We start from the raw sequence: 14,717 nt of genomic DNA, 5'->3' as shown, positions 1-14,717 counted from the left end.
AGGCGTGGATTCATGCTGGCATCCTCCTGAAGCATAAGTACAGTCTGCTAGTAGGATCTGCCTCCATATCTGATGTTGTTACGCAGGTAACAATACCACCCTGTTACTCAAATGAAAAAAGTGTTGTAGTGACCTTTGAAATGTCATATTTAGGCCTGATATTCAAAAGTTAGACACTTGTTAACTTTTCTAATAGCAAAGAGACAGAAAAAAAGCAAGGAGCAGGAGATAAAGTTATGGTAAAAACGAGCAGTTTATTTAAAAAAATCGTAGTTGTGTCTTTCTCAACCTTCTGACTAGCACAAACAAAGCGTTATTATAACAAGCAAAGGCAAGGGAAAATGACTACTTCACAACATTGTCTTTGTCTGACTTTAAATAGAGACAGTATTACCAGAATAATGTAAAATGACAAGTGAATATACAATCATGTTAAAAAGTTTCGGGTTGGTAAGATATTTTGCTCACAGTAATATTGTGAGATGTTATTACAATATAAATAACCGTTTTTCTATTTTAATATAGTTTAAAATATAATGTATTCCTGTGATAGCAAAGCTGAATTTTCGGCATCATTACCCTAGTCTTTAGTGTCACATGATCCTTCAGAAATCATTCTAAATGCTGAATCTCATTATTATCAATGCTGTGGAGCTTTATATTTTCTGTAGAAACTTTGGTAAAAAAAAAATCATGATTCTTTAATGAATAAAAAGTTCAAAAGAACAGCATTTATTTGAAATAAAAAACATTATAAATATACAAAGATTTATAAACGTCTTTACTGTCACTTTTGGTCAATTTAGTGCATTGCCTTGCTGAATAAAAATATTAGTTTATTTCAAGAAATAAAAATGTACAGTCCAAGTTTTTGAACGGTAGTGTGTATAAGTAAAAAATATTATTCAACATAAGTAAAAAAAAAAATTTGTCATAAAAAAAATCATACATCATAAAGTACAAGTAAATGTTTATGCTTTTTGTGTTGTTTTATTGTACTTGTTGTAATAATAATCTTATAAAATATCAGTTTAAAATATTATTAAAATAATATGATTTGATTAAACGAATATTAAATATTTTAACATTTCATCTATATATTCACTTTTTTTGTCACATCATTTATATGCAAATCTTGTAATTTGTTTTTATTTAAGACAGATGTTCTAGCTGCTGAAGAGCTATTTTGAGATATTGCATTGCAGATTTGCATAAGCAAGCTAGCTACACCACATTCCCTTTTTAACTATTGAATGTATAAATAATTTTGCAGGTTTATCATGCGTTTAAACAACATGTACTTAAACTTGCCTAATATTTAATTGATTCTTACTTTTCCTATTCGCCTGCAGATAATATTTGTGGCGATCCTTCTCCAGAGTAACCTGGCATGTTTAGAGCCTCTTCTTATTCCCATTCTCTCTCTGTACATGGGAGCTCTGGTGCGATTCACTATCGTAGGACTGGGCTACTACTGTAACGTCCACGACAACATCCCTGAATCAAACAGTCTCGATCAGGGGGTACGTTTGTCAAAGCAGATTTTTTCCGGAAAATTGGAAAATTGCATATTATTTTTATTTAGTACTGTACTTATGGTCACTTTCAGGGGGATGTCACCATAAGGAAGATGCTTAATTTCTGGTGGCCGCTCGCCCTCATTTTAGCCACTCAACGCATCAGCCGACCCATCGTCAATCTGTTTGTCTCTCGGGACCTCAAGGGCAGGGCTGAATCAACTGAAGTGAGTACTGATGGGCGCTAGTATGTACTCAGCTAACAGTAAAACAGCAGTCTGTAACTGAATTGTGTGCATTTGCTAGGCAGTAGCAGTCCTCACAGCTACATATCCGGTTGGTCACATGCCCTACGGCTGGTTAACAGAACTACGTGCAGTCTATCCAGCTTTTGATCAGGTAAGTGGTGATTTTTACTATCAATTGCACAGCAATGCCCTCAAGTTTTTCACAGGCAAAAAAAAATTATTCAGGAAATATACACATGTAGGTCTTAAATAACTTGTCTTTGATAGTTTGGTTTTTATATAAGACTTTTGAACTAAGAACTTTTGTTTGTTTGCTTTGTCCTGAGACTTTGAAAAGTGTTTTTCACCCGATGACTAGTTCACCATAAATTGCCTCGCCCTGAAGACCTGTAATTACATACCATTGAAAGACCTGCAACGGCAGACATGCCGGATGTGGTCTCTGAATCAACTTATTTGGGTTTTGCCCCTTTCTAATTAAAGACATAACCAGTATCAGCTCTCTGTGGCTTTTAGGGCCAATAGGTTTGTTGTGTTGGTGAGTTTGAATTGGTTTAGGTTGGGGAGAACTTGTTTTGTAACTTTTAAATGCTGTTTTTGCCATCACTAGCACTCAATGTTCTTCTGGTTGGCGATAAAGACAACAACCTTTTTTTTTTTTCATGGTTGATGCACATTGTCGTGTTTTGGGTGTGAAAACACTTTTTGCTTTTAGATGGTTTGATAGATGATGTCAAATTAGAATGTTTTCAAGCATGGATTTAAAATATTACATTGCTTTGTCGTTCTTTGTTAAATCTTTCCAAAACTAATTTTTCCATGCATAGTGGTTTAGCTTTATACTATAACCTGTATCATTTTGAGGATAATAAACATTTATCTGTACTCCTTTTCTTTTCCTTTCTTTTCTTTTCTTTTTTTACAGAATAACCCTACCAATAAGTTTGCCAGTGGTCTGACAGTCACCACATCACACATCAAGAGGTTCACTCTCTGCTGTTTTATTCTCTCCTTAATGGTAAGATCTCTTTATCAAATATCTCAATGTGTGGGTGGGGTCACTATTTTTTCCCCCAAATAAACTAATACTTTTATTCAGCAAGGATGTATTAAATTGATCAAAATGGATTTATAATGTTACAAAATTTTCCTATTTTAAATAAATGCTACACTTTTGAATTTTTAATTCATCAAAGAATCTTGAAAAAAATGCATCTCGGTTTCCCAAAAATATTAAGCAGCTCAACTGTTTTTAGCTTTGATATTAATAAGAAATGTTTCTTGAGCATGAGCTTTAGATCAGCATTTTAGATGAGTTCTGAAGGATTATGTGATACTGAAAAATGCTAAATAAGTTCCATTTTTAAATTATCTTAAATAGAAATATTCTCAATATAATATAATTCACAATATTACTGTTTTTACTCTATTTTTTATTAAATAAATGCAGCCTTGGTAAGCATAAAGCCTAATTCAGACAGGACTAGTTTTCTAAACGATTGATGTTTGAGTTACAATTCTTATCACTTGACGTCTGTGATTTTCATGTACCCATTCGGACGGGACTAACTTTATTACAGAGATGGATCATCTGCTGTGGTTATGTGCATCATGTATGACTTATATGTCTTTTAATGTTGATTTAATTTGTATTTATTATAGAACATTTCAGGAAACTTCACAAGTTTGTAGCAGTAGCTGTTTATAATAAACTTGCATATATGAGCATCTTACTCTTACCTGACACTGATATTAAAATTGGCAGTCGTGGGGGGGACACGTGATGGCGGCATAGGAGACAGACGTGTTTTCGGGAGTTCCGCGGGCGCCCAAACATTTTGCAATATTCCATTAGACATTTCTTTCTTTTGGCAAATGCTGACGCTGTATTATGACTTTGGAACACTTTTGGATTAAACAACACGAAACAATGCCCTCCAATAAGCGAAAGAACGTCAAATTGGATCAACAGGCTACGGACACCTCGGCTACAGTTTTAGCTCAACACCGCGAACAAGACGTCGAGGATAGCAGCAACCCGTCTGAACCTGAACTGGAGCCCGGGCTCGCTAAAGCATTTGAGGAAATGACAAAAAAGATCATGCTGCAAATCAGCGAAAAGCTGGATCCTTTGGCGAAGACAGTCGCGTCGCACACAACCGAGCTAACAAGAGCTAATGTGCGCCTGGACGAAGCAGAAGCCAGAGTACTACAGCTAGAAACGGCTACCGAGCCTCTCGCGGCTAAAACACAGGCCCTAGAGGAGAAAGTCAAAGTCCTCGCAGACCATATTGACGACCTGGAAAACAGGGGACGGCGAAAGAATGTATGTATCTTTAATATCCCTGAAAACACAGAGGGCGAGAATGCTGTAGTTTTTTTTGAAAACTGGCTGCCAACTTTCCTCGGCGTTGATATGAAGGGTGGGCGTGTCAAGCTTGAACGTGCACACCGCTCCCTTGCACCCAAACCCAGGGACGGCCAGCGGCCGCGTCCGGTCATTGTCAGATTCCACTCGTTCCCAGATAAGCAGAGAGTGATGGCGGCGGCGCGGCAGAAGGCAACTGAGGGCGACATTACTATGGGCGGCAAGAGGATTTCTTTCTACAATGACCTCTCTGCTGCAGTGCTGCGGAGGCGAAAGGAGTTCGTGGAGGCTAAAAAACGTCTCAGAGATATAGGAGCACAATACTCCATGCTCTACCCAGCGAAGCTACAGGTGTCGTTCAGCGGGATAAAGAAAATCTTCCTTTCGCCGACCGATGTTTTTTCTTTTGTGTCCAGTGTTGCAAAGCAGGATTGAGGAGCATTTATCTGACGCGGTGGGTTATGTGTGCTTTCACATATGAAGACTGGAAGTCAGTCCCTGTTGTGTTTTAGACCTCATTTATGCTCGTAACCCGCTTGCATGTGTTTATATTACTAATATAGATTAAGAAAGTGATCTGCAGCAAGATTTTACCACATATTTACTCGTGGGCGCTTGCTTTGACCCCTACCACGTTTTGTATCAGTTCTGGTAAATGTATGCACCTTTTTCGGGCGCATTTTAAGAAGTTGGCCCCCATAAAACCTGGGGGAGGTCTCCCCTCAAAAGAACTTTTATGTTATAGTTTGCTATTGTACTTTACAATTCTACATTTTTCTTTCTCTTCTTTTTATTTTTTATTTTATTATTACCATTGTCTTTTACCGTTTTTTTTTTCATGTTTAGTGAGGTTTAATTGGGTGTTACGCTCAGCACTGATCTGGTTGTTTTTTGTATTTTATGACGCATACTCAGGTTGTCGAAATTGCTTTATCGTTCAAGGTTTAATTGCATGTTATATCAATAATCTTGATTATGTCAAATAACAACGTCAAATTTTGTTCATGGAACGTGAGGGGTTTGCGAGGCAAGGTTAAACAAAGAAAAGTATTTGCTTTACTAAAAAAGGAGAAAGTTGATGTGGCCCTGCTTCAGGAATCACATCTTAATGATAGTGAACATCTTAGATTGAAATATGGTTGGGTTAGTCAGGTTTACTTTTCCTCTTTTACCACCAGCAGTAGGGGTGTTGTAATACTTATAAGTAAGAGAGTACCATTTCATTTAAAGACGTGTGTCAAGGACACATATGGAAGATATGTCATTATTAAGGGTATCTTGCAGGGAGAAGAAACTACTTTGATGAATCTCTACTGCCCACCTAATTACTCTCCTGACGACTTAGCAAAAGCATTTTTAGGATTCACAGAAATATCGTCATCTGTAGCTTTAGTAGGGGGTGACTTTAACTGCTTGCTCAACCCCGTAATCGATAGGCATCCCTCGCGTAGCTCTGCTTTAACGAGCCAGGCCAGTGCCCTATCCGCGATATGTGATGAGATGAGCTTTTTTGATGTGTGGCGAACTTTACACCCAACCGACAAACAATTTACATTTTACTCCCCCCCTCATAAATGCCACACTCGTATAGATTATTTATTTGTCCCGAAATCCCTCATACAATATGTCTCATCTTGTGAGATTGGGAACATTGTTGTTAGTGACCATGCTATGGTATGTCTGAAATTGACTACTGTTGGACATTTTGCAGGAAGTAGGCGATGGAGATTTGATTCGCGCCTTCTAAGAGATGAGAAATTTGTGTCCTATATGACCAGTGAATTTAAAATCTTTATGGATATAAATTTGCAGTCCACTGAAGACTCCTCTCTACTTTGGGAGACTTCTAAAACATATATCAGAGGTTTAGTAATTGGCTATTCTGCCTCTAAGAAACGTAGGCAATTGGAGCACCAGTCAAAGCTTGAGAAAGAATTAAAGGATATTAAAAGAACGTTAACTTCATCATCTGACCCATTATTATTACAAAATAAATGCGATTTACAAGCCGCATTAGACGCTTTGTTAACTCAACAGGCTAAGAGCGCTATTCTCTTTTCTAGACAACGACTATATGAATTTGGTAATAAACCCAGCAAGTATTTATCTTACTTGACTAAAGTCGAGTCAGATCCTCAAATAATCACTGCCGGTATTTGTTATTTTGATAATAAAAACATAAATAATATTTTCAGAGAGTTTTACTCGCAACTTTATAAATCAGATCACCCTCCTGGGGCCTCTGTGGAAATGGAAGCTTTTCTGTCTCAAATAATTCTCCCTACTATTTCCGAAGCTCAGAAGGCTGAATTAAATGCACCTATTACTAAAAATGAGGCCTTGTTAGCACTTAAAACATTACAGTCAGGGAAGGCTCCCGGGCCAGATGGCTTGACTGGAAAAACACAGGCTTGGCAGATTCTGACGGGGTTAGTACGTCTCTAACGACCCCCGGAAAACTAGTCATGTCCGAACAGGGCTTAAGAATGGTAGTTTTTTTTTTTTATTACCTCAAGATCAAGAAAATGCTATTTAGCTTTAGTTGGAATATAGCATGTCACACCCCAGGACACGCTATTTTATGTTTAATGTTTACAACAACTACCCATTTACATTTAATAATTTGGTGTTTGCATGTATAATTATACAAGAAATTTAAAAAAGTAAAAAAGTAGGGTTGATGAAGCATTCTGTCATGGTACAGAGAGAAACAGATGTTCAATAAACATCAGTTTCTACTATTTACCTGAGGCACGGAGTGGAACAGCAGATGAGACTGGTGATTCAATGGAGAATCAGAACAGGATGATGATCTTAGCTGGATGATAATATTGATCCGTTTACAGATGGCGGGACAGGATACGGTAAGCTGGTGATACAGTAATACGGTAAGATATGGTAAGTAATACTGTATGACTGGAGATAGAAGACGGGAATCGGAGATTCGAGGGCGATTCCTTAGGTAAGGAATCTTCAGGTGAGTGGACGATGTGGAATGGGAAGAGGTACCAGCTTTCCTTCAGGGAGTTTCCGAGGAGTGTTGGTAACGGCACAGACTGAGCAACCCTTGATGTACCGGGAGATATCCTGAGGCATAGTTGGCCACCAGTTGCGATGACGAAGGAGCGAGAGGGTGAGAGGTTATGTTGGTTACCTGGGTGTCCAGAGCCCGGAGATGTGTGAGCTGAGTCCAGAAGGGGCAGACGAAAGCTGGGTGGAACGTAGAGGAGCCTTTCTGGACCTCCTGGCGGAGCAGGTTTGGAGCAATTTGCTCTGGAAATTTGCTCATCGATGGCCCATCTTATGGGACTGACGATCATGGCTGAAGGGCGGATGGGTTCGGGAGCAGAGTCATCAGGAGCAGGTTGGTGAAGACGTGATAAGGCATCTGCCTTACAGTTCTTATCCCCAGGTCGATACGAGACGGTGAAATTGAACCTGATGAAGAATAAAGCCCATCGGGCTTGGCGAGGATTGAGTCTCTTAGCTTTTCTCAGGTTGCAATGATCAATGATGTCTTCAATTTGAGAATAACTGAGAAGACTGTAGTTGTGAATGAATCACCTGTAGAAGTTAGCAAATCCGAGAAAGCGTTGGAGTTCATTGATTGTTGTGGGTTGAGGCCAGTTTTGGATGGTATCCACCTTCCTCTGGTCCATCTGGATGCCGTGTTGGTCAATAACGTACCCTAGGAAGTGGACGGAGGTTGAATGGAACTCGAATTTCTATTTCTCCAGCTTGAGGTAGAGAGGTGATGGCGGAGTTTCTCAAGTACCTGCGTTACGTGGAGGCAATGTTCGGCCAGGTTCCGGGAGTAGATGAGGATATCATCAATGTAGACCACTACGAATCGGTGAAGGAATTCCTGGAACACCTCATTCATATAGCCTTGGAAGACCGCAGGTGAGTTGGACATGCCGTGCGGCATGACCCGATATTAGTGGTGACCTGAAGGAGTAACAAAGACAGTCTTCCACTCATCACCTAGGTGTATGCGAATGAGGTTGTAAGCGCTCCGCAGGTCCAGCTTGGAGAAAATGCGAGCTCCTCTGAGTTATCCAGAGCCGTCGGGACCGGAGGAAGTGGATAGCTGTATTTGACTGTCTATTTGTATTGTAGTGTATTTGAGAGTTGAGGTGTCAGTAGTCGATGCATGGCGTTTGATTCGAGCGCAAATCAGCTAAGGAATCTTCAGGTAAGTAGAGGAGTCTTTACGTTCAGGTAAGGACGAGACCAGACAATGAAGTGAAGGGGAAGTGTCTTTTTATGGTGTTAGTTGATGATGATGTGCAGGTGCGGTGAATCAGAATTCCGAGGAGAGTGAATGAGTGGGCAGAGCGTGCTGATCTGGTGACTCTGTGACACATGCAGTATCACAGCACAGTTTGCTTAAAGGGATAGTTCACCCAAAAATTATTAATTTTTCCTACCTATGAAGTCAATGGCTACCATAGCATATACCGTAAACTGTCTGGTTACCAACATTCTTCAAAATATCTTCTTTTGTGTTCAGAAGAAGAAAGAAACTCATACAGGTTTAGAACAACTTGAGGGTGAGTAATTTATGACGGAATTTTAATTTTCATGATAAATGTGCACAACATTCTTTCTGTTAAAAGAAACTCATGTTTGGAACAACTTGAGGTTGAGTAAGTGTTGACTAAATTTTTGGGTGAACTACCTCTTTAATGTCACCAACAGTAAAAAAACAAAAACGCTTAAAACTGTGCGTTTTTTACATGCCATAAAATCAATAAACACTGACTTCAGTTCCCAGCTAGGTCGTAAACCCCTTTTCATCTGTTTACTTGTTTTGCTTTTACCTCAGGGCCTGAAGACAAAAAAACAACTAGCTGAAATGAGTCACAATTTATATAATGCAAGTCCAACAGCGCTGTTGGAAAGCAGATGTTTGTTTTTTACAATATGCTGTCAGGATAACAGGACAGGACAACAATGTACCCGTTTTGTGAAAAAGCAAAAGACAGAACAAACTATAGAGCTTGGATGGACGTCACAGTCCATTTGGGCGTTTGTTTTTGTTTTCCGTGACATGACTTGTAGGTGTGTGTTGTGTAATTATGGATTAGAGGATTGGATCAAATTTAAATTAAAAGCACAAATTAACAACTTTCAATGCACACCCTTTTTTCTGAATGGAGATGCAACACCTTTGCCACCAGTCGAGACGTCTCAAAACAGCCTGAGGATCTTTGGCAGCTTTCCTGCTTCTTGTTTCATAATGTTAGCAGAGATAACAACAGGTCAAATAATCTTGCAGAGAATTGTTGTAACGAACCAACCAGCAATTTTTATTTAATTTTATGTCATTTCTTTTAATTTGTTTTATTTTTATTATTTTTTATTTAGGGGAGAAATGTTGCTGCACCAATTGCACAGGTCTGCAGGAGTTCTTGGAGGATTTTTAAGTTAGCATTCACATTTCCTATACAATAGCTACAGAAATAGTCCTTAATGTTAATGTTGCAATCTCATAAACTTGATATGTTTGTCTTTATAGCCCAGGTTGAACATGCATTGATCTACTGGTCTGTTTACTGTATTGTTTTTGACAGTGCAAAATCGTTACGCTTGGTTTGGTTTTCAGAGTATGAAAGGCTGAGGAAAAACTAAAATTACTACGGGGGTTTGTGGTTAACTGTGGTGAGGCGTGAGCAGTGAGGGTCAAAGCCAAGTGAACATTATATGACTCAAGCCCATCGCTATTAACTTGGTTAGATGTGGAGGATCTTTCACTGTAAACAGGCACGCCAGGCCTTTGTCTGACTCGATTGTGCCAGAAGAGAGGAATGCCCGTAGGCAGGGCGTCGAGCAGGCCTCGCGTGAGACAATTGTAATCTGGTCTTGCTGGAATGAGAAGAGTCTCATAACAAAGACACAGTCAAAACTAACTGGCACATTCAAGATTAAGGGTGATGAAGGAGGGACACAAAAATGTATACTAGACAAAATTCATATGATGGTGCACGTTTTTATTTCATTGTCGCACAATAACGTTCAATTCGTTAACATTTAGATGGACACTACCGTTCAAAGGTTTGGGTCATTTAAAAAAAAAAGAAATAAATACTTTTATTTAGCAAGGACACATTAAATTGATCAAACGTGACAGGAAAGTGTATAAGTGTACATGTATAATGTTATAGAAGATTTCTGATCACACTTTAGTTTAGGGTCCAGTTTTCACTATTAACTCACTTTTTGCCTCAATAATCTTAATTATTTACTGATTTTTAATAGTTAGCAAGGTAGTTGTTAAGTGTAGGTATTAGGTAGGATTAAAGGATGTAGAATATGGCCATGCAGAATAAGTATTAGTATGTGCTTTATATATAAGTATATCATAGTAATATGCATGCTAATAAGCAAGTAGTTAATAGTGAGAATTGGACCCTAAACGAAAGTGTTACCATATTTATATTTCAAATACAGTAAATGGTGTTCTTTGAAACTTTTTTTTTTTTTTATCAGATGTTGAAAAAAGTGAATCATGGTCCACAAAAATATTAAGCTGCACAGCTGTTGGAGAAACAAACATGTTTCATGAGCACCAAATCAGCATTTTAGACTGATTTCTGAAGGAACACGTGTCACTGAAGAAGACTGAAGTAATGCATTAGGTAGCATGAACGAAGAAGACTGGCGGATTAAAATGAATTACATTTTAAAATATCTTAAAATACAAACCGTTATTTTAAATTGCAATACTATATTATTGCATACAGTATGTATATCAGTGATATAACTATAACATATAAATATAACATATTTCAGGTTATTTATAATTTTTAGAATAAATTGAATCATTCATTTTAGTTCATTCTATTCCTCATTTGTAGGTCACTTTGGATAAAAAGTAAATGTCATGTTGTGAACAAATATGAATGAACAATTAAATATTTATAAATGAACTTGAAAACTGTTAGTTCATGCTACCCAATGCATGCAACCACAAAATGCCAAATTACAACAGTTACCACTGGACACAAAAAGTGAGTCATTTTGCTCTGTCTCCTGTTCATTTCTCTATGTCTGTGTTTGCCAGATGTGTTTCATTATATTCTGGACCCCTAATGTTTCTGAGCGCATCCTGGTAGATGTCATTGCGGTGGACACGGACTTCGCTCAGCTCTGCATCATTCCACTGAGAGTCTTTTCCTTCTTCCCTCTACCTGGTACCATTAAGTCTCTTATTTGATATTTTAACTTTACATACAACCTTCTATCATTTGCAGTGCCTCACATCTATGTGATCTTGTGTGTGTGTGTGTGTACAGTCACGGTTCGAGCTCATCTAACAGGCTGGTTAATGACGTTGAAGAAAACTTTCGTCCTGGCACCTAGTTCAGTTCTGCGCATCATTGTGCTCATCTCCAGTCTTCTGGTGCTGCCGTACATGGGGTTGGTATACAGTAGGAATATGCAAATATGCTAAATTATCCTCATTGAAATATCTTGGGAATGTGCTACTGCTCAGTATGGGATCTGTGAAGTAATTAGCTGTCATGCTGCCTCTGAATTTTTAGTGGGTCTAAAAATAAACCAATTCAAATCCCTGTCTGCATTTTGTGAATTAATTATGACTGGAGCTTATGCAGACTGCTGCAGCAACATTTCAAATTAACTCAGAAAATTGTTCTTTAAAGACCACCTGTAGTGAAAATCAAGTTTTTATGTCTATGTGGGTTTTTTAATGTGTTTTAAGACAATCTATGTGCAAATTCATAAGTCAACACCATTTTCTCATTACAACTGCTGTGAAAATAATGGTTTGAAAACACTGGTGTTCTTTGCGTCACAAACTACCTTGTAACCAATCATGTCACGAGGGGGCGGGGTTTAGCATATGCTGCGAAGCAGGGGCGACTCGAGAGAAACTAGGTTATTCCAGTATATTTTTCTGTTGATATGAAAAATCAGGTGCATTTAGCAATATAGCGGGTGAATTATATATATATATATGATGTATATTACGATGTTATGATGAACTAAATGCCTTTCTCCACTGACGTTCTATTATGTTCAAAGCGTTTCTAAGGATACTGATTTTTAGAAGGCAGCTGTCTGACTCTGAGATGGCGAATGGGAACATGGTTTGTGTCACTCACAATATATACTATTATGACTTTTGTAAATTATCGTTATTAAAGTCGGCATGAAATCAAAATTGACCCTATTTACTTTGTTAGCGGATAGTATTAGTCTTGTGGTGAACAATTAATCCGTGCAAGTTAATACACAGAAAAAAATTGTTTGCCGAAGTTATCTTTAATCAAAGTCTGAAACGTTACTTCCGGTCTGGAATGGTTCTTTTTCTGATGACGTAGGCTTGACGGCTTGGGTTGCTTAAACGCTTAACCACTCCCCTCAAACCGTTACTCTGCTATGGGCGAGAGATGGAGAGGAGAAGCGCTAAAGTAAAACCCTGCCCTCTGTTCAATATTCCGTTTCACTCGGAAATGCGTCACAACACTTGAGAAAAGTCGTTTGCAACTTCCGGTTCACGCAGACTTTAAACTCATTACATTCTGATACATCGGCTTGTATACAATACTGTATGATTCACTCTTCCACTTCTTCTGAATCAGTTTCTGGTTCAAACCTATGGCTGAATTAAACCAGTATTTCCACTTGCCATTGTGCAGCGTTTACCACAGTAAATGTGACCGGGTGGATTATGTAAGTGTGAGTGAGTGGAGGCGGGGGTAATTTGCTTATTCATGGTTACACATGTACTACATAAAGCAAGGGTGTAGAGTTACATTCAAGCTATTTTAAGACATGAATTAAAAAAAATTCAAAGGAAAAATCATTTAAATATGTCATTTTGGTGATCAAAGATTAGCTTTAAGGGATAAAATGATTGACTACAGGGGGACTTTATGGTTTGTTGATTAGAGCAACATTGTGTTGCAACTGTACAGCATTAAATTGTACATTTTTCTGCTGGTACTGTATTGAAACCACATTTGTCATGTTAATGTTGTTTGTTGCAGGGTACATGGTGCCACACTGGGAGTTGGGTCTTTATTAGCAGGATTTGTGGGAGAATCCACCATGGTTGCAGTGGCTGCCTGTTATGTATACCGAAAACAGGTGAGGAGCCATCAGACCGTGAAAGTCAACAGTCTGCAGGAATATTAAAGCTGGTGTACTACCTTATTTTCAATGCAGAAGTGATACAATACAGATCGTTTCAAAGCAGTATCACAGTAATAAACAGGAAAATAACTTCAAATATTCAGCTCAAATCAGTTCAGTGTTGATTAAGTTCAGGTCAATAACTGTGTATCAATTTTAAAATTAATTCGATTTAGCTATGAAGGAGCTCTATAGAAGACAATAGTGCCATTATCCAGCTCAGTTGTGTGAGACTTACAAATGATTAGGCACTATAGATAAATAACTACAAGAATAACAAAGTGCAGTAAACGGCAAAACTATTTGCACTAAAAATATGTGTTTATGATGATACTTTTTCTTTTTTAAATAAATTTTTTTTTGTTTGTTTGCAACATCGAGCAGCATAATGGACTGGTTTTGTACAGCTAAAATAACTTGAAGCAACTGACACCGGAAGCCTTGCACATTCAGATTACAATTGGTCAACCTGCTCTACGCTAAAAATAAGGTGGATATGTGAAGATACAATAACTGGTTAAAAGGGAACTGTATAATTTCTGTGCGATTGAGTCATAAACATGCAGAAAATAATGATTATTTTCAAACAGGTTTCAGTCAGAACACTTCCTCTTCTGTCATTGGTTGCTGTTGCTGTGAAAAAAAGAAATGTTTTGAAAGTATCACAGTGTTTACGCTGGGGGATTCAATTTAATTTGAATTAAATTTGTCTGTAATTTAATTAGTTTCTTCTGATGTAGTTGCATTAAATACTGTATAAACTATAGAACATTTCGATAAAACAATAGTGGATTTATCTTTTTTTGTTTAAGTAATGTTAAAATGTGTGTTTTTAATGTAAGCTTCTACCTTTAAATACTTTGGTCAGTTCAATAATTATTTATGTGAAAGAAATAAAAGAGCAGTCTCATGTCTATCCTCGGCTGGGCAAAGGGATTTAGAAAGTAATGCAATACTTTTTAGAGAGTAATTAGTACAGTAATCTAATTATGCGATTGGCAATGCAATTAGTACCCATATTAATTACTTTAGTAAAGTAACTTAACATTGCGCATCATTTTATAATATATTTGTATATATAATGTATATTTTAATTTTAAAAAAAGCTTAATTTTTCATACACGAAACCTGAACGCAGTTGCGCATGGAGTCCATTTAATACGAATCAGGAGTATTATCGTTTCAATGGTCTTTTAACTTTTAACATACTCGTGTTCAGTATCTATTCTGCAATATTTATTATTTGTCAATTTGTGTTGTCAGAAGAAAACCCCAGAAGCAGAAATGGTCGTGGATGAGAATAACTCTTCCCCGATGACTGAAATCACTTCCAGGACGGAGTTAGACGTCATTGAGGAGGCTGAAAATGAGCTGACGGAAAGAGAAGATGAGTGAATCCAAGCATGGAAAGAGAAAGCAAGG

At 37.8% G+C, this 14,717-nt stretch overlaps 1 protein-coding gene across 7 annotated transcripts in view; it reads left to right on the top strand.

Moving 5' to 3' along the window:
* The window catches only part of ankha (ANKH inorganic pyrophosphate transport regulator a), a 43,792-nt gene that overhangs the window by 28,104 nt on the left and 971 nt on the right, over positions 1-14,717 (top strand). For 2 of the 7 annotated variants that reach the window (XM_079600900.1, XM_079600903.1), the window contains 9 exons: positions 3-86; positions 1,353-1,523; positions 1,610-1,744; positions 1,824-1,916; positions 2,691-2,783; positions 11,200-11,329; positions 11,432-11,555; positions 13,151-13,250; positions 14,559-14,696. In XM_079600900.1, coding sequence (XP_079457026.1) covers positions 3-86; positions 1,353-1,523; positions 1,610-1,744; positions 1,824-1,916; positions 2,691-2,783; positions 11,200-11,329; positions 11,432-11,555; positions 13,151-13,250; positions 14,559-14,690 — 1,062 coding nt within the window. In that variant the 3' untranslated portion in view covers positions 14,691-14,696. Of the gene's footprint in view, positions 1-2; positions 87-1,352; positions 1,524-1,609; positions 1,745-1,823; positions 1,917-2,690; positions 2,784-11,199; positions 11,330-11,431; positions 11,556-13,150; positions 13,251-14,558 lie in introns of all 7 variants that reach the window. The other 5 variants (XM_079600902.1, XM_079600899.1, XM_079600901.1 and 2 more) reach the window with 4 other exon arrangements.

This window comes from Phoxinus phoxinus (genome assembly GCF_949152265.1).
Source record: "Phoxinus phoxinus genome assembly, chromosome: 24".
NCBI lineage: Eukaryota > Metazoa > Chordata > Actinopteri > Cypriniformes > Leuciscidae > Phoxinus > Phoxinus phoxinus.
Note: the sequence above shows the minus strand (reverse complement) of the source record. Positions and strands in the feature narration are given on the sequence as shown.